Source organism: Lepidochelys kempii, chromosome 8, assembly GCF_965140265.1.
Source record: "Lepidochelys kempii isolate rLepKem1 chromosome 8, rLepKem1.hap2, whole genome shotgun sequence".
Taxonomy (NCBI): domain Eukaryota; kingdom Metazoa; phylum Chordata; order Testudines; family Cheloniidae; genus Lepidochelys; species Lepidochelys kempii.
Window position 1 is genome coordinate 10,001,257 of NC_133263.1, and position 20,724 is coordinate 10,021,980.

Genomic DNA, 20,724 nt, shown 5'->3' on the forward strand with positions numbered 1-20,724 from the left:
TTTCCACCAATTGCCTTAGCTGCCAACCATTTTTCCGCACAAAAACAAAGAGCAAACCAAACCACAGTGGATACCCTTGCTGCTTCCTTTTCTATTAACACCAATCATGCAGTCCTGCTCTTTATTAACTTTCAGGTCATGACTCCAGACAAACAGAGAATAAAACAGCCGAAAACAACTAAGCCCCTATAACAACTTGTGTTTGAAATAGTAAAATATAAGCTCATTTGATGTTCACAATTCCTGTTGTCAAGGGACTTTCCCATTTTGTTGCGTTATTGTACCAGTGAATTCCATGGATGCATGTGTGAATGAAGCCTTCCCTTTTACTTTCAAATCACCTGCACACTGGCTAGATAAGGAGAAACAAATTATTTCTCCCCTTCAGACAAGTTCTGTTTGTAATGAGAAAATTTTCTTTCTTCAAAACAAATTGCAGGCAAAGGTTTTGAAACAAGACTTTAAAAATAAAACCAGCTTTTGCTGTTTATAATGTCAACTACAGGAGCTAGTGTGTATTTCAACTGTGTGTGTGTGTGTGTGTGTGTTTGTGCACACATGAATTCTAGCCAAAGATTCAAGTTAAGTTGCTAAAATGTTTTAAGTCTTAGCTACAAGCACATAGGTGCTGTGATGGTGTCCAGAAAACAATGCAAGGCATACGGAGTCCATTTGTTGGGCTTGCATAAGATCATACATACAGTGGATTCTCTAGTATGAAACCTTTGGGTTGGAGCCTGCAAATCCCTACTTATGTGGGCTGAAGAATTTTCAGGATCAGGCCTTTATTTGGAAACATTTAAAGCAATGCTTTTCCCCTCAGGTTTCAGAGTAACAGCCGTGTTAGTCTGTATTCGCAAAAAGAAAAGGAGGACTTGTGGCACCTTAGAGACTAACCAATTTATTAGAGCATAAGCTTTCGTGAGCTACAGCTCACTTCATCGGATGCATACCGTGGAAACTGCAGAAGACATTATATACACAGAGACCATGAAACAATACCTCCTCCCACCCCACTCTCCTGCTGCTAATAGCTTATCTAAAGTGATCACTCTCCTTACAATGTGTATGATAATCAAGTTGGGCCATTTCCAGCACAAATCCAGGTTTTCTCACCCCCCCCCACCCCCATACCTATTAGCAGCAGGAGAGTGGGGTGGGAGGAGGTATTGTTTCATGGTCTCTGTGTATATAATGTCTTCTGCAGTTTCCACGGTATGCATCCGATGAAGTGAGCTGTAGCTCACGAAAGCTTATGCTCTAATAAATTGGTTAGTCTCTAAGGTGCCACAAGTCCTCCTTTTCTTTTCCCCTCAGTCACTAAAGACCCATGAGATGGTAGACAATACAAAAATGAACTGCTTACAAACGTATTCTGTCCCATGGTTCCTCATCGTTATCATGTTTTCCGATAATCTGGATAAAATAACAAAAGGGATAAAAGACATGATATGGTACATTCATTTTACCCATGACTTTCAACAGGGAAGAGCAGTAAATATTTTAGCTTCAGAATGCTGTCATACAACTGTGGAGATATGAATAAATGGGAATGGCTTAAAGAATCATAGGATTCAATTTTAATACTATTCTTCTATTTTATAGGTGTGTATTAGGAGTGCATGATATTTCATATTAAGCAGAAAGGATGTTAGTTGGAAACATGACTATCTTAGGTTGTTTTTTATACAGACTAAATAAATATTCACAATTTAAAATAAAGAAGAGACAGCTTATTACTTTTGATGGTGAGTATCTTTGACAGCTTCCTAGCTTTGGAATGAGGAGTTACTTAGACTAAATGAAGAACAAGGGATTTCCAGCAGATCCATTAGTGTGTTATTCCAGAAACAGAGGCAGCATGCATGACATTAGGGCAAACTCTTAGTCCAAACTAATTAAAACAGAAACCCAAGATTTGCTAGTTGGAAAATGGTTACAATGATCTAGATTTACAAAACATTCCAACATTCTGGAAGGTGGTTAAATCATGTTCCTTTGCTATGAGGCTCAAAGTTGGTGGTAGCTGTAGATGCTCAGCATCTCTCAGGATCGAGATCATATTGTTTACTATGAAAACTAGGTGACAATGATCTGATCCTGCACATTTGCAGACAACGGGAGTTTTAACATTGACTTCAATAAGGGCAGAACTGAGCCTGTAGTAATCATTCTTAGAGCAAGTGAAAAAAAAATACTGATGGATTTCTTCCTGATTTAAAACCATCAATATTAGCGAGCCAGAAGTTATTATACACAGATGACTGGCTCTTTAGCGACAAGTGGCAGACACAGGAGAGAAATTGAGGCACCTACTGCATAAAAGAAAAGCGATTACTTATAGCATGGTCAGAAAATTCAGTTAACAGCTGATGACAAAACTTCTCCAATGTTGATAACATAAAACAGGCTTCTAATTCTTGCACTGGTTTGTTTTTTCTCTCTTATTTTTTAATCCCATAAACTATATTTCACAAGCTGTGTGGGTGGAGATTAAGCTATGAAACTTTGCTTAAACAAAACTAACAAAACTCAAGAGCCCTGTTGATAGAAAATAAATTCACTGCATTCAAACCAGTAGCTAGTTGGAAAAAAGCCATCTTAAAAATTATATATACTGTACAAAATTAAACAGAGAGGAGAGAGATTTTGTGCCTGATGTTCTCAGATACAATTGCAGAGATATGAAGTGACTTGCAATATTGTGCAAAACATGAGTCCTCAGAACGGTGACAACTACCATATATAACCAATTTCATCATCCTTATCATCATCTTCATCTTCATCATCCTCATTAGCTGCTCTTACATGAATCTTCATTTTCCCTTCTTTGTCCTTTTTCGCTGCTTCACGGTCCTGTTCCAAATCATCCAGTAATACAACAGATCCACCACTGCCAAAATCCCCTGAGGTTTCTTGCTCTTCTTCTAAAATAGGTAAGAATAAAAGGTCATTCTCTTACCCAACAACCCAAAAATCTCTTTAGTCAATGCTTGTTAATGTTCTGACTATGCAAACTACTTTATTTTTTTTGTGTGCAGTAAATTGATTTTTTAAAGAGGCAATTTAGCGAAGGACAGTACAGCAGGCCCCCTTAAAAATGTACATACATCTGTTGTGCCCATGACCACAAATCTGGGAGGAAGTAATACTTCAGTGGGATCTAGAATAAGATACAAGGCCTTGCATCTCTAGATTTCCAATTTAAATCCATCCAAGGTGAATGGTGACTGAAAATCATTACCATCTGATGATTGTTTGGTGGTCTACATGAAATGAGTTGGTGGTCTCGGATCAATTCCTGAAAGTCAAATGTCTACATTAGAACTGGATGGAAAACAATTTTCCCAACCCATGAAAACTGTCAAGATTTCAAAAAAAACCCCACAACAAAAAACAACCCAACCCATTTGTCCTGATTCACGACGAAATATTTCACAAACTGAAAATTCCCCCCAACATTTCATGTGGTTCAGCTGAAGCATTTTGTTTCAATAATTTCAAAACACTGTGTTTCAATTTTGACTGTTAAATGGGTTTCTTTATCCCAATTAGCTTTTTTTAAAACAAAAACTTGCTTTGAATCAGAAAACCAGAATATTTCAGTCAGAAAATACTGAGGCAATTGTACTACTTAAAAAAAAAAAGTGAGTCAAGAAAGTCAGCAAAACTGACCCTTCCCTGCCAAAAGTTTTGGTGTCAATGAATTGTCAATTTTCCAATAAAAATGTTTTGTCAAAAATTGCCAGTCGGCTCTCGTCCACCTCACAAAATCTCTGTCACAATCAACACTAACTTCCTTCTCGGAGGCCAGCCTCAGCGGAGTACGAAAGAACTGAATGTGCACAGACACTGAAACGCCCTCTCAGTGCAACTGATTCACACAAAAAGAAAAGGAGGATTTGTGGCACCTTAGAGACTAACCAATTTATTTGAGCATGAGCTTTTCTGAGCTACAGCTCACTTCATCGGATGCATGCCGTGGAAACTGCAGCAGACATTATATACACACAGAGATCATGAAACAATACCTCCTCCCACCCCACTGTCCTGCTGGTAATAGCTTATCTAAAGTGATCATCAAGTTGGGCCATTTCCAGCACAAATCCAGGTTTTCTCACCCTCCACCCCCCCCCCCCACACAAACTCACTCTCCTGCTGGTAATAGCCCATCCAAAGTGACCACTCTCCCTACAATGTGCATGATAATCAAGGTGGGCCATTTCCAGCACAAATCCAGGCTCTCTCACCCCTCCACCCCCATACATACACAAACTCACTCTCCTGCTGGTAATAGCCCATCCAAAGTGACCACTCTCCCTACAATGTGCATGATAATCAAGGTGGGCCATGTCCAGCACAAATCCAGGCTTTCTCACCCCCCCCCCTTTTTTTTTCCCGGGGACACACACACACAAACTCACTCTCCTGCTGGCAATAGCTCATCCAAACTGACCACTCTCCAAGTTTAAATCCAAGTTTAACCAGAACGTCTGGGGGGTGGGGGTAGGAAAAAACAAGGGGAAATAGGCTACCTTGCATAATGACTTAGCCACTCCCAGTCTCTATTTAAGCCTAAATTAATAGTATCCAATTTGCAAATGAATTCCAGTTCAGCAGTTTCTCGCTGGAGTCTGGATTTGAAGTTTTTTTGTTTTAAGATAGCGACCTTCATGTCTGTGATTGCGTGACCAGAGAGATTGAAGTGTTCTCCGACTGGTTTATGAATGTTATAATTCTTGACATCTGATTTGTGTCCATTTATTCTTTTACGTAGAGACTGTCCAGTTTGACCAATGTAAATGGCAGAGGGGCATTGCTGGCACATGATGGCATATATCACATTGGTGGATGTGCAGGTGAACGAGCCTCTGATAGTGTGGCTGATGTTATTAGGCCCTGTGATGGTGTCCCCTGGTGGCATAGTGGGGATGGGGCAGTGCTGTGTGGGTTGGGGTTGGACCACCAGGGAGTTGGGATCTGCTTTCTCATGCACACATATGCTACCTGCCTATATTGGATGCGTATCTGGCTGGGATGAGGACAGAGGTGGGCACACAGGAATCTGCGTGCCCATCTTTGGTAACCACACGTGCAAATGGTTCTCCAATGCTATGCATATGTTGCAATTGCTTGATTTTATGTATACTCATGCACATCGGCTCCTGCAAAAGCACCCGCTGACCCTGACAGAGCGACTTAGGATGTAATCATGTACATTTTAGAGCTTCTAAAGCTTTGCCTTCTCTATTCTTGCTGGAAGTAGAGCAACTGAAGCTATCATTACACTGAGTCACACTGAAGAAATTTTTGTTTGCCTGATTATATAGAGCCGTCCAGTAATTTTACATGTCAGTGTAATAATACTGTAGCACTTTTATAGGGCCTGGTTGTTAATTTATAAAACTTTGTATAGTTAAAAACCTTCCCTTCTCAAGAAAACCCTGATTTATGAAGCCCCTGTAAATGTGGATTCTACTGTATAGGGAGGACTATATTTAATAACCAAGCATAACAACCGCATATATTTTATTTTAATAGCATCTACTGCATTTGCCAAGCTGGTAGGAAAAACATTTTCTTATCAGTGGTTATTGCCAATTTCATACTCTTGTACACACGCTCCAAGACAAAGGTACATCTGTGAGCACACAGACACTTTTATATTGTGAACTGGAATACATGGGAACATTTGGGACTCTGCTAATTATGTTTCCTGTATTGTCGCTTTTTGTTATCATGGCTGATCTTACAGCAATTTCTGGGCTTACAACAATGTTAATTTTTGTGTTGTCTTGGTCATTACTCACCACAACTAACGGTGCCTTGTTTTCTTGAGCCGGCAATCTCATTTCCATATTTATCAACACACCAGCATTGCCCTGTACTTCCATGACACTGAGTTGCTTTGTAATATCCTTCCTCATTGCACCGTGGAAGGAAAACACCTGAATAAAGAAAAAGGTTTCCTTAGTAAATCCTAGTCTTTACAGGATCAAGCAGGAAGATATACTGTAATTGGCCTGTTTCTTGTTTAAAGTAAAATGCCTCAATATGGCATAAATTACAAATGGAGCAACCTGGAGTGGCTCTGGTTTTACAAAAAAGTCCTGGATCAAGTTCTGGATTTACAAAACTAACACTCAAACTGTGGATTGTTTGGCCCAAGCTCCCATTTTAACTCCATCTCCGTATATATATTTGCACCTAGTGTTTGTTGTTGACTTCAGTTCATTTGTTGCCCATTGGGAGTATCTGTGTGTAGAAAGATAGATAGATATAACTGAAAACATTTGCATTGGTTCAAATTCTAGCCAGTGGTCCTGATTTCTGAACCACCTGTAAGATTTTCTCCTTTTTGATTAAAAGTAGTGCCATTTTAAAGTGAAAATATACATTCTGGACTGCCAAACTTGGCCTCCTATTCTTATCTCTCGCAGAAGCTTGCTATGTCCAGCGCTTCTGGGGAGAGGTGGCAGAACAATTGCTTGACACACTCCCTGTTCCTTCCCCCCTACTTGCTCACAAGAGCACTGGCTGTGCACGGGCTTTGCTGTGCTGAGGATCCAGACAAGGATTGGGATAACCCTAATGCAACCACACAGGATCGGGATTTCTTAATTCTCTTTACTCCCTCTGTGTGCACTGGTGCCAGCTACAATACCTCCTTGAATGGTTAACATCTCTATAGGCCTCCTTTCAGGGTTAAAATGCCATTCTTACGCCTTGTCCTGCCATATGTAGCCTTACCCAAGACAAAATTATTTCCATGTTTCATTTTTAATTTCCATTTTTTCTGGTGTTTATCATATGAGTCCTTCCACAATATTATAATTACACCTGAAAGGCATCAGCCACCTGCTTGCTATTTAATTTATACTAAATTGAAGAATAACTCCAGATTTCCTAAAAGTATTAAAGAATCACTAATACTTGAGCTTTTCAGGGAAAGACAGTAGGATACTGAGGCTAAACCAAAAAATAGCCCAAGATTTGTCTCATAACAAAACCATTGCACATTAGCCTTTCAGAGCATGGTGCATTCTTGTTTCTTGAGACAAGAGAAGCCAGTATTATTTCTGCCACCACTTTCAACAGAGGTAATGCAGGTGTGCTGCCATATAAAAAACCCACTTGTCCTTGGAGATCAGTTAGCTTCATTCCCAGGGGAGGTCTGTATAGACACCTTCCATTCTCTGCTGGTTGCTTCTGTTCCGGGAACAGAAAAACCACCTCTTATTGTCTTAAATGATTTTTGAGAAAGTATATTTTCTCTTTGTCAAAGAGCCCAGTGATTTACTGCTCACACAATACTTACTTTTCTACTTCAGTGTGTGGAGCATCTCTACAGATTGTTCATATATGTCAAAAGGGCTATTTCTACTACATTTCCCATGGAAAAAATGAATGAGAAAACATTGCCCAAATGCTCTGCAATTACTTATATAAAAGACATAGAAATGGGAAGTCAGTCTTATATACATTATGAATGTCTGAATTTACCATCTCATCCCACTGCAGATATTAAAGTGGATGTCTAATTTTTAAATGTCACAAATGTAATTCTGAAACATTTGAACATTAACCTTTCTATATCTGACCTGATCTCAGAGAACATTTTCATACTTATTAACTTTGCTATTTCAAGCAAGCAGAAGCAGTGGTGTTAGCAAGTTCATATACCAGGACAATTGAAAGGAAGATGAAAGATTATAATCCCCAGAGACACATCTTCTTTATTTACCCACAGTCCAGTAATAGTGTGGACATGTTCAGCCATAAAGGTTTTCCAAGTTCACTCATTGCTCAGTCACTTGTTTCAATATTGATCCTGAAGGACTTTCCAAATTCATACTCTCTTCCTTTCTTATTTAAAGACTAAGACATGCATTGGACTAGACAAACCTGAAGAAGATTACAGAGGATCAGATCCTGAGTGGGTGTAAATTGACATAGTTTCATCAGAGTCAATGAAACTATGATCCTCAGCTGGTACAAATCCATTCAATTCAATGGGTCTATAGCAATTTACACCAGCTAAGGATTTGGCTCCAAATAATGACTGATGCATCAGTCTGATATTATATATATAAAAATATTCTTGTGACTTTTCGTGAGAAACTAACACCTCCCCTGGCCTTTGAAATTCAGCATGTATCATTTGTGCAATGTTCACACAAATGCTTTACATGTGTTGCAAAAGATAGATTTAGAAAAATAATGGGCCAATCTCTTTGTTAGCATAAGTGAGTGCCACTCAGTTGTTCTGAAAGCAGTCCTCAGCTTTGGTGAACTTGGCCCCGTTTATCTAGGAGTTTAAAGGAAGACCAAGAACGATGCACAGAATGATGGCAATTTCCCTGTAATTTTGCATGTGCATTTAAATAGGGCTTTGAATAGCTAGTTGTGGGTGCAAATCAGGTATCTAGAGGAGGAGCAAATACTCTGAGTTGGGGCTGCAACTCATCTTGCATACCATAGTCACTGCTCATCTTTCCCGGCTGCCAGAGTAAGGACCACATTTTAATCCACTCTAACTTTTTCCTTAATTTATCAGCTGGTGGGAATAATCTGGTGGGGACAGAGTGTCCCCAAGAGCTTCCTTTCCTATGAAACAAAATATTCCTTTACAGTAATCATTTTCAGCGTTGACTAAAGGTGAGTCACACCACAAATCCAGAATGTCTGGAATTTAGATTTCACATTTAGGTAATTTAGATTTAGATCCACATTTGGGGGATAGTTTGATCCCAGGTTTTGGGATGGCCCATCATAAAGAGGGAAACGATCAGGAGCCAGGGCCACGTTTCTTTTCTAATCCCCCTGCTTATACGGCTGCCATCACTGTAGAATCTGAGGGCCTTCCCCAGTGAGTGAGGGTCATATATGGGGTTTTGATTTGAAGCCATCTCTAACATTAAAAGCATGTCTACATTACCAGTGCTACAGTGGCACAACTATGGCATTGCCGCTATGCAACTGCAGCACCAGAGCATAGATGCTTTCTACATTTACAGAAGGGGCTTTTCCTTCAACGTAGGCAATCCCCCTCTCCGCGCAGTGGTAGCTAGACGGATGGAAGAATTCTACTGTTGATCTAGTTGACCTAGCTATGTCTACACTACATGCGTGGTCAGCTTAACTATGGTGCTCAGAAATGTGAATTTTTCATACCTGGGAGTGATGTACCTAAGCTGATCTAATTTTAAGTGTAGACCAGGCCTAAGAGTTAATTAAACAGGCTGCCAATTGAGTGTTTCTTGGTGTTCAACATCCCTGTCCCTCTCGTTCTCTGTCCTCCTCTGTAACTGCTCCCTTTGTCTCCTGTTCCCACTCTTAGCTTCACATCTTCTTACTGCCCCTTTTACCTGGCTCAACCTCCCATTCCCCAGGAGTCAACTGCTTCCTCTCTTCTGCATCAAACCATCTTCTTTTTTGATGGTGGCTCTGTGTTTCCTTGCATTTCAACTATCATCCTGTACCTGAGGAGCGGGGAGTGTTTTGTAAAACTCTGTGTATGCTTACAGCACCCGAGAAATGATAGACTCCTATCAATATGAAAACACTGCCGCTGTCTTAACTTTGGTATTGCTACTGCTCCACTATAATGATAACGGATAATAATCAATGGCCATCTATTGTGGAATATATAGAAAACATTGGTTAGAGTGCTAGGCTGGGTTGTGGGAGGACGAGGTTCATTTCCAGTTTTGCCACACACATCCATTGTGACCCTAGGCAAGTCCCTTTGTGTCTCAATTTCCCACATAAAATGAGGGTGATAGCACTGCTGTATCTACAGGGGTGTTGTGAGGATAAATGCATTGAAGATTGGGAGGTGCTCAGATACAGCAGTGATGGAGGCCAGACTAGTATCATATATAGAATTAACAGCAAAGTTGAGACCTACAGAAGAGCCATGTAAGCTTCTCTCTCTAACCAACCTAAGTTGGTCCAGTAAAAGATATTACCTCACCCACATTGTCTCTCTAATACCCTGGGACCAACATGGCCACAAGAACACTGCATACAAGCTGAGGGCTGGCAGGCAGATCCCTGTATTAGCTGTTATATCACAGAATTGATATAGGAGAAGACCCAATTTGAAGATACTGATGAAAGCAGAGGTTAGGTATCTTAGTGATGTAGGAGAAGTGTGAACAGGCTAAACCAGTGGTTCTCAACCCACAGCCCAATCAGCACACAGCTGCAGCCCATGTCACATCCTCAGGGCCATACAGGCAGTATATAGATTGTGTGGATGCAGTCCACATAACACACAGAGAGCTGCATATGTGGCTCACAATGGTAAATAGGTTGAGAGCCACTGGGCTAACCAGTTTTGCTCTTTGAAAGTGGTGTCTTTACATTTAATTGCCCCCTAGGTAAATCTGGCCGGAAAAGATGAATGGGGCTGTTTACTTTTTAATTCAAACCACTGGGATGATGGACTTCATTTGAAAGTCTCCAAATTCAACAATACAACATGTTTAATGACAATGGCTTTGACATACTTTGTGGCAATTCTCAAACTCCTCATTTTTTCAATGAATACGAGTTTACAGAAATCTTCCCTGTGCACAGTGTCCAGAATATAAATATTTCATTTTACATATCAGAGAAAGAGAATAATTAAAGAACAGTCTCTTTGACGCTCGTATCTTTTTTATCTTTACTACAAGCAGCATTTTTGTCATGTGAATGTTTTGTTTTCCAGCTGCACGATTTTGCAACTGACACAAGAAAAAAAACCCACATTGTTCTACTCTGTCTAAATAGCAGTGGGATCAGATAAGAGGCTCTCCAAAGGGTGGTGTTATGCAGGAAGACTTTCAAGTTGCTAACTGAACCAGAGAGTTCCTCTTTTCTGTATTTTCTTCTAGCCCGTAGAGCAAAGTATTACAGAAACCTACTGATTTGTTGAATTGAGCCGGTTTTTTTCCTTCCTTTTTTTAAAAAAAAAATATTGTAGACTGACATAATTATTTGTGGGAAGAGAACATTTTATACCAGTGTTATTTTGTCATTTTACTCCAGCTATTGTGATCTGATCCCACTGGCATGCAAAGGGGGTTGTTTGTATCGTTGTATGTTCTACACACTGTGTGAACAGCCGTTATTTTTCCTATGTGTAAGAACAAACCATTTTTTAGCCTAGCTGACATTTATTTCATACTGCACAAAATAAAGACTGAAGAAATGTAGTGCTGGATTTTCCATGTTGTCTAATGGACCTGGACACCCAATTCCCATTAGAAAACAATAGGAATTGGTCAACCCATTCTGTTAAGTGGCTTTGAAAATCTCACCCATAAAAGCTTCCATGAAAGAGAGAGAGAGAAAACAGCAGCCACCTATGCAACCATCTGCATCTGAACTGAACCGAACCATTTGCCCATTCCACCTATCCTAGGTGTTCCCTAGAATTCTCAGGGATAATTCCAAGGTCTTTGGAAACTAAAATAATTTTACATTCGTTGCTAATCTGAATCTTCATGAGTCAGAATAGGATATCAGACAGCTATGCACCTTACACTTAGTTGGCTTGTATGTTCTATATTTTGCCTAATTAAAATTTGTTAAATATTTAATATGAATTGCTGATTATCAGGCAAATCTTGCAGTCTTTATACGTGCAATTTTCAGTCAAGTAAAACTCCCACTGATATCTTGGGGCCAAATTCAGTCTTTTTACTCCAACTGTTGCCAATACCCACCCTGTGTGATTTGGCCCTACGTAAATTAATGAATTGGAGATGCACTACAATAATGCCACATAGACTGCAGTCCACAGAACACCTTGAGATTTCACTGGTGTCCAATTACCAATTTAACAGTTTGACTTTTCAGCTTTTAAAAAAAAGAAACTATGTGTCCCAGACCTCAATATCGCCAACAGGAAGTAGTAGAACAAAACATTTAAAAGTGTAATTAGACAAAATTTAACTCCAACAAATGTATTTCCAACCTTATAATTGGAAGAATCTGAACTCTCTTCATCTATATACTCTGCTTTTTTAACTAGTCACAGGAGATTTGAATTAAAAATACTCTCTTTTGCCTTTACATGCTCAGATATGCTCAGCATGCTTTACATGCTCATGATGACCAGCATGGTGTAAGAACCTATATAAAATAACATTCATGTTTTTGGGGAGGTGGTATCAATTTGTTCTGAATTAGTTGCCATAAATTTATGTTGACACCTCATTATTGGTTTAATTTCATGAAACATCAGGCACAGGCTCAAAATATTAATTTCTAATTGAAAAACGATAACTGCACACAAAGTTACAGTGATCACAGAGCTTTAATTAGTTATTTAAATGAATGGCATGTGATCAAACTTACCCAGCAGACTCTTCCCTCTACTTAGCTTTTGAATCCTGTTCATTTCATTCTGGCAAGGGAGACCTAAAATATAATGTATGAAAGTCAGTTTCCAGATGGTACGGGATAGACTCTCTAATGATTGGCTTCACTATTTACATGCAATGTAGTCTATTGTACACCTGGGACTGAAATAACCCCATATGCTGGTAATACACGGCAAAACAAATGTATGTCATTAGCTTTACTAATTAAAAAATTCAAAACACAGTATATTTAATAATAGTGTTTTGGGGCCATTTGGGTTGTTAAACATTTTTTTCTTCTCCTTCATCAAACTGAAATAATGCCAGGCTTCTAATTTATGATTTCCTAATAAACTAATTTCCACATTAATAAGAACACAAGGTCATAAGCCTTCTATTAGCAATAGAACTAATTCCTGAATTGGAGTGCCAGTAATTTGATTGCTTCTTTGTTTGTTTCACCAGTGAAATACATGTAATCGACAATATTTGCCATTGCTACACAATGCCCTTTCTCACCAGGGATACAGAAAAGGGCTTTTTATTTTTAAATGAAAAGGGCTATGAATTACCAATTCAAAATAAATGGCAGTGCAGTCAAAATGTAAGAAAGATGTTGAAACCTAGAAAATCCTAAAAAAATACTACATATTTGTGAAAAAGAGAAACCAGAACTGTTTTCTTATCAAGGCAACTACAAGGTATTAAAATGTATAATATTATTTTGAAATATTAATCTGAATATGGTAACATTTAAGCCAAAAGTTTTAAATTTGTCTGGCTACACTTGGGTACCTAATTCCATATTTAGGCACCTACATGAATAGCCTGAACTTCCCATGCGAGGAGCACCTACAATTCCCACTGACTTCAGTGGCAGCTGCAAGTTGCTCAACACTTATCTGGCCATTCTTATTTAGGTGTCTAAACATGATTCCCAAGTTTGTAAATGCTCCCTAACATCCTGTCCAATGCTCTGGCCACTGAATCATACTTAAAAGCTTCTTATCATCATCCCAGGACATATGGTGATGGCTGTTTTGCATAAATATTATTAATAATAATAATAGAAAAGCCATTTTGCCAAATTACATTTTCCATACCATTATTTTAGCATCTATAGTAATGAATTATAAATCAGTTTTATGTTACATAAGGGAATGACTTACCTCCTGGCTTTTGAAAGCAGTAGCACCATTCATTGTTAGAAAGCTTTCCGTCCTTGAAGGAGTCACATGAGTTGAAGAGGGGTTTAATGCATGGCTCATACTTATCAAGATAAATTGCATTGATCTCAGAGTGATCCAGCAGGAGGTCATAGTTCATATCAAGTTTGTTGAACATCCAGCCTAATGAATCCTTACAGATTGGTAGTATGCTGGTGTCAAACCCTACGAGAACACGGGCAAACAACCATTAGTGAGTCACACCACAAAGGCCTGACATGCATCATTGCTCAATTAGGATGTTCTCTCTCTTGCATGTTCTTTTAACTGAAGTATGGAGTGAACTTTGTTTCAGATTAACCCCTTTCTGCCCAACCAGTAGGAAACCAGAACAATACCAACGAAGAATGAATGAACTGGTTGAATCAAATCAAGCTCAAAACTAGATTTGATTCTGACCCAAACCCTGGATAAGAATGCCACTTACATTTTTTGGAGAAAAAGGGGGTTGGGGTCCACATCTGATTACTGCAACTCAAGCCCATCTTTACTTAAAAATCAACCCTAACTTACTTTTTCCTCTCTTTTTTTTTTTTCCATTTGCAAGTGTATTGGCTTGGTTTCAGAAAGGATCAGAAGCAGAAACACCATGAAAAAGGCTAACTTCACTGTGTTTTCAAAGTAGCTGAAAGCAGAAAGCAACAGAAATCTTGAGAGAAAGCCTATCCTTGTGTGATTACCAGCCCTGTTTCTAGTCATCTTGCTGAATTCTTTATTGGCTGCTTCTCACCTTCTACACTAGATCCGAGCTTCTTGCCCTCTCCTTCGAGACCCTGCATGACCTTGCCCCGCCTGCCGCTCTGCTCTAATTTCCTTGTATTCCCTCTGCCTACATTTTCCCCCCGCACATTCATATTTTCCTCCCAACTTCCTTCTTTGCATCTTTGTCCTTGCTTCTATTACACTTGACAGTGCACCAAATGACCTCTTTTTTGTTGTTCTCACATCCCTTTTGAAAACTCACTTCTTTCACCAATCCCCTCAATCCTAACTCTACATTTCTGGAAGACCTGACCCCCCCCAGTCCTGTAGTATATCTGACCCTGAATTTTCTTTATCTGATCTAGATTGTGAGCTTCTTGAGGTGGAGTTCATGTCCTCTTGGCTTGCACTGCTCTGAATAATCACAGTGCGGGGGTTTGCTGAGACCACAAATGCACATGGAATTGGGCATTTGCACTCAAGTGTCACAGAAGCCATCTGCATTGCAGCTGGGTTAGATCTTTTGCAGCTGAAGAGGATTCTTCAACACTTCAGGGAACAGGATTCGTATTCATTTTAATATCCCACATCCTCTAAAGAATGCAGCAGGCAGGAGCATCAGATGAACGCCATTACATTCATGTGCATATTTGCAATTTGTACACGTGCATTTCTGCAATCTTTATAAACACAGGTAGGGGCGTCATTTCAGAAACATTCTGGAGAAAGGGAAGGCAAAGTTGTGTCAGCATATAGAACATTATTTGATTATATTATATTCTACAAAGTTGGGGCGGGAAGGCAAAAAGAGGAGCATACACTCCTATGAAAAGTTTGGGGAAGGGGTGTGCGTGCGTCAATTGTGCCTCTTCCCCCATAGCAAATTATGCCCCTGAACACTGAACTTGTCGGAGGAGGGTCGCCCAAAAGAGAAGCTGGGATTTGTATGTCCTCAGTAGTAATTAATATACTTACATCTTCCATACATGGTACAAATGCTAACTAACCCTACAACACTTGTCTGTTGCAGGAAAGTATCATTCACAATTTATAGCTGGGGAAACTGCCATTAAGAACCCCAGTTTTACAAAGGCTCACAAAACATGCATATGCTAGTCAGGGTTTTGCACTCATGTAACCCTAATGAGTGGGACTGCTTGGTGTGACCTGCAGTCAGGGGCTGCATCAAAGAAGCCATTATGGAAGGTCACTTATGAAGATAGTTAATTATATTAGTTTAATACTTTTCTATTGTTGCTGTTTTAAATAAAGAAGGGAGCTGTCATGACACGATCAGGCTTTTCAGGTTAAGGTTTATTACAAAGCCTCTCTACTAAGCAGACAGTGCAGTATGTAAGTGTTCAGCTATTACAGTGATGGACAGCTATTACTAACTAGTGAAAAGGTTACTATTAGGATGGCCTTTCAGCATGCAGATGAAAGTCAGACACAACATCAGTTTCTACCTGCACTTCAAATTGCCTCTTGATAAAAGTTTCTTCCAATAAATTACCTTTCTCCAGGTCAATATCAACAGTCAAAAACAAAAATGCTGAAACTCAAGCCCACCTCCTCCCATGTTCAAGATTTAAAACCAAGTGGACTCTCAGTAAATAAAGCTGAATTCACAGTGCAAAGCTCAGCGGGGTAAACTCTCAGGGCGCTGTATTGGAAATCGTTCGCAGAACTCCGCTACTTTTAATTGGAAGTCACTGCTAGCATGTATAACTCTCTGTGCACCACAACCAGAATTCACTTCACCTGCTGTAGACAATTGGCCGGAGCAACGATAAATGAAGTAATTGCACTTCTGGGGCTTAAAGCCTTATGATAAATGTGACAATGTATTGGATAAAATAAATACTGTTTACTGCATTTCCTAAGTGAATATAGTGCTGGTTGAACAAAAGATACACATCAGGCAGCAGCTGGGTGAGCTTACCTCTATCATCCCACCCATCTGCCTCAACCCTACTTTGCAATGACCACCACTAAGGGTCAGAGTATAGCGCAGGCTTCATGCTCATTCACTTATTGGCTCCTCTGCAGAGACTGACAACAAGGATGCCAATTAGTGTCAATTGTGGCAGTGGTTTTTCTGATTTGGACACCTGTTCACTAGGAGCTGGACTGAGACCATTACATTTTACATTCCATCTGACAACTGCTCGAAGTCCTAACAACTTCCATTCACTATGACTCTGGAAGGGATTCAAACTGGTGACCTACATGTGCAAGGCTCCATATCCCATTATTACCCCCAAACCATCCATCTCCTCTGGATGCAAAACCAACGTCAACAAAAAACCTTTATGTGAAATTCCTAATTAAAAATAAATATACCTTCTGGCACATAAAATTGCCTTTTTTTTTTTTTTACTCTCCAAGAAGCGACTTACATGAGTTGAGTTTTAGTGACTTCATTAAATTATTCAACAATTAAATTAACAGGAAAATAATTAGCCTAATCTCCATCATCACTAAAAATACAAAACAAAACCCAGAAATATTTCTGAGGCTTTCTTTTTTACATTTCACACAGCTTCACCAAATGTAAAAGATAAACCGCCCAGACCAACTGAGTAGATTTTAGAAACAACATAACATTATGAACTAGCAACAGACTGAAGAGCAATTTGAATCTGATCCTAGCTACTAATTTGTTTATTTCCTTATTTCAGAGCATGTCCCTCAGTATTCATATTAGTATTATGTACTGAGGTGCTGTCAGTTAGAGAGAGAGAGAGGAAGACATAGTGCCTGAAACAAGGTGCTTAATTTAAATCAGAAAAACAAATATTACATTGGCTGAAGGTCCAGTTCTTGAAACAGTGCAGATTTCCCTCTTTTTTTTTTTGCTTTTAAGAGAGGAAAAAATAGGAGTGATTTTTTTTTTCACCTGGAGGTGAACTTAATACGTCCAAAGAGCTTATTTACACTCACAGTAGCATCTTGAAAATTTAATGTAGCACAGAGAAATCTCCACTGGACCACATTCTCTAGACTGCTGCTGTGTCCAAGACATCTTAGTCATCTCTTTCCACTCTCTGCTCCTTTTTATTGCCACAGGGGCATCCCAAAATGGACTGCTTTGAGGATGTACATGCCTATTAAGGCTTCACATGCATAACCAAACCAGCTCAATTTAATGAAGTGATCAGCCTGCTGAGGAGGGGAATGCAAAGAGAGCAGTAAAAGGAAAGAGCTTTTTTGAACCCAGTTGTACTTTTGGCTTTCACAACATCCCCTGGCAAGGAGTTCCACAGGCTGACTGTGCTTTGTGTGAAGTAGTACTTCCTTTTGTTTGTTTTAAACCTGCTGCCTATTAATTTCATTGTGTGATCCTTGGTTCTTGTGTTATGTGAAGGAGTAAATGACATGTCTTTATTCTCTTTCTCCACGTCATTCGTGATTTTATAGACCTCAATCATCTTCCCCTTTAATCGTCTATCTTCCAAGATGAACAGTCCCCGTCTTTTTAATCTCTTCTCATAGGGAAGCCGTTCCACACCCCTAATCATTTGTGTTGCCCTTTTTTGTACTTTTCCCAATTCTAATATATCTTTTTTGAGATGGGGTGACCAGAAGTTCATGGAATATTTAAAGTGTGGGCATACCATGGATTTATATAGTGACATTATGATATTTTCTGTCTTATTATCTATCCCTTTCCTAACGGTTCCTAATAGCTTTTTTGACTGCCACTGCAGGTTGAGCGGGTCTTTTCAGAGAACTCTCCACAATGACTCCCAGATCTCTTTCTTGAGTAGGAACAGCTAATTTAGACCCCATCATTTTGTATGTGTAACTGGGATTATGTTTTTCAATGTGCCTTACTTTGCACTTATCTACATAGAATTTCATCTGCCATTTTATTGCCCAGTCACCCAGTTTTGTGAGATCCCTTTCAGTGTGTTGTAGCAGTGTCCAGGATGTTGTTATGCTGCAAGCTGGTGCACTGTATATAGACTCCTTGGTTTGCATTGCAGTGACTTGCCATGTAGACGAGCCCTTAGAGAGTTCGAACTATGTACCTTTCCTGCATGTATTTTAGAGGTTTACCCATAAAATGACATGCCTTAAAAGAACATAAGCTCACTTCAACTTAGTCTTTCTTTGTAACCCCTGTGTGAGTCTTTTCCTCCCTGCTGGGTAAGGGACATCAAAATTCATCACTTGAGTTATACCTATAGGGTGCTGCCTTTTTTAAAAAAAATAGGGATATCAAAAGCAGTAGGTGCTGTGAAGTGTTATTAGATACTTGGGACGCATTGCATGAATGCTTCTTGTTTTAGCACATACAATTCCAATTTTCTAACCTTTCTGCATCAACTAATCTGTCCAGGCCAGTGACTATCCTCTGGACATTTTCTTCCTATTATAATTCCTGTTATATAAGGCTAATTGGAAATAACAAAATGAAGCCCCAGTGTAATTTTCTCTGTGTTGTACATTTAATGCGTATATGTCACACATTCTGTTTGCCATTTTGCCGACAGTCATATAATGTGCTAGCAGGTTTGTGATTCTCTCTATTAGTATCTGAACCTTCTGTGGCCATAACAGCAGGCCGATTGTCTAGTCCGAATTGTGTGTGGGTGTTTGTGTGGTATATGTCTTACTGTCTTCTTTTAGGACAGTTTGGGGTTGAGAGTGCATTTGTAACTCCCTTAGAAATCAATGGGAGCTGTATATTTTCAGCATCTCTTAGGATCAGGTCAGTTATATGGCACAGATATTAGTATACTTGCCCAGGGACACTATAGTGATGTACTAGGGATTGTATTGACAGTTCTGCCCTTTAAATGCATGTGAACTTGTCTAAAACTTTATTTTTATAAAGAGTTTTCTTACTGCCTTGTGCTGTGTCCGAACTTGTTGGTTTAATGACACGATTTGCATCCTCATGAAGAGCACCGAACCAATCTTTTAGTCGGGAAGCAAGACTTCTCAGCTCCTTGTCTGTGCAAGCTGTCAAAACAACAGAGGAACAAATTAAATTGCAAAGATCATGCAAGTTAACTTTTTTCTGGATCTTCTACTAGAACGTAATCATTTTTTGTTACTCATAGCATGGTCCTGGCCTAACAGTTTAGAAGTAAAAGACAGACAAAGGGTAGGGGAAAGGGATACAACATATAAGGAAATATAAATCACAATGAAAGGATTTTCTTCTTACTGTATTCAAGTATCTCCATAGAGGTAGATGTAATTTGTGATTTAAAATCCAACCCACACACCCATCTCTGCAGTTTCTCACTTAGAAATAGGTGAGTAGTTAAGGTAAGGGTTGTCACTTTATAGAACTTCAAAGAAAGTACATCAGTCAAACAGGAAAAAAAACCCCTCACCTAGAAATTTTATTAGAACAGGACACTGGGAATAATTTATAACCCATATTTGGGTTAGTTTAAGGCTATTGTTAATGCTATAGGAAATCTGTTTCTTAAAGAAAGCTGTCACGTTCTTTCAATTCTACTGCAAATGAGGCTTTGCCATCTCTAAAGGTTGTCACAAGTCCTTTTGTTAGCTAGATAAAAGCATCTATTACTTGCTCCCCTTATGAATTTTTACTGAGAAACATCTAATTTTTCCATAAATTTCTACCAAGAGATTAATGCCCAGCAGAAGTCAATATTTATTAGAAAAAAGGCTACATTAGACACCATCTGTCAGAATGAATATTCCTGCTTCTGCATTATCTTTAGTGCTTGAATTCACAGATTCAAACCATTTTATCTTTCTTGCCATGAACTCATCCTAAATTTTCATAACAGGTTTTTAGAATACAAAACACGGTTCTGTGCAACAGAGTCAGATATCCCTCACAAAGTAACCCACAATGTATCTTCTCCAATTCACGGAACATTGTAATACTCCTCCCACTAACTTGCCCAAGAACAAGTCCCACTGCTTGCCTTCTCAGTGCTCTAATGAATGCACTGAATGAATCCATTATGAGTAGCACTAATATGTATGGGTTTGCCATTTCTTCTGTTTTCTAACTGCTCTGTTTCTGGAGGTAGCCCGCTCCTAATTTTCAAGCGAGACACTACAGCTTTTTCGACAATGTAAATTTTGTATTCATCCCCCCCCTCAAGCTTAAGGAAAAGTCCGTATGCCCTTGCCAAGTTGGAAGAATTTTTTTGTTTGGCCATCTCTACATTCTTGGTGAAAGTTTAAATTTTTTTTTTATTCTGGGTGGAGGGGAGATGATTTTTCCCCCCACTCCTCCATAACTCAGAAATGGTCTGATGGACGTACTTTACTCTCCTGTTAAAGAGAGTAACAATCACCCCCTCCACCCTGAGGCTAAATCCAAGGAAGGAAAGATTAAACCCAAAGAAGAAGTTTTGAGAAAGTAATGAGTATGTAAAAACAAGGGTTTATAGTGGAAGGCAATGCAGTATTAACTATAATGTAACTTTTATTACTGTACA

At 39.2% G+C, this 20,724-nt stretch overlaps 1 protein-coding gene across 5 annotated transcripts in view; it reads right to left on the reverse strand.

The window, feature by feature from the left end:
• Positions 1-1,263: 1,263 nt before the first annotated feature.
• The window catches only part of SPOCK1 (SPARC (osteonectin), cwcv and kazal like domains proteoglycan 1), a 471,671-nt gene continuing 452,210 nt past the window's right edge, over positions 1,264-20,724 (reverse strand). For 3 of the 5 annotated variants that reach the window (XM_073355488.1, XM_073355491.1, XM_073355493.1), the window contains 5 exons: positions 19,139-19,255; positions 13,526-13,747; positions 12,352-12,414; positions 5,811-5,948; positions 1,264-2,927 (listed from right to left, as the gene is read on the reverse strand). In XM_073355488.1, coding sequence (XP_073211589.1) covers positions 2,737-2,927; positions 5,811-5,948; positions 12,352-12,414; positions 13,526-13,747; positions 19,139-19,255 — 731 coding nt within the window. In that variant the 3' untranslated portion in view covers positions 1,264-2,736. The remainder of the gene's footprint in view (positions 2,928-5,810; positions 5,949-12,351; positions 12,415-13,525; positions 13,748-19,138; positions 19,256-20,724) is intronic. The other 2 variants (XM_073355490.1, XM_073355489.1) reach the window with 2 other exon arrangements.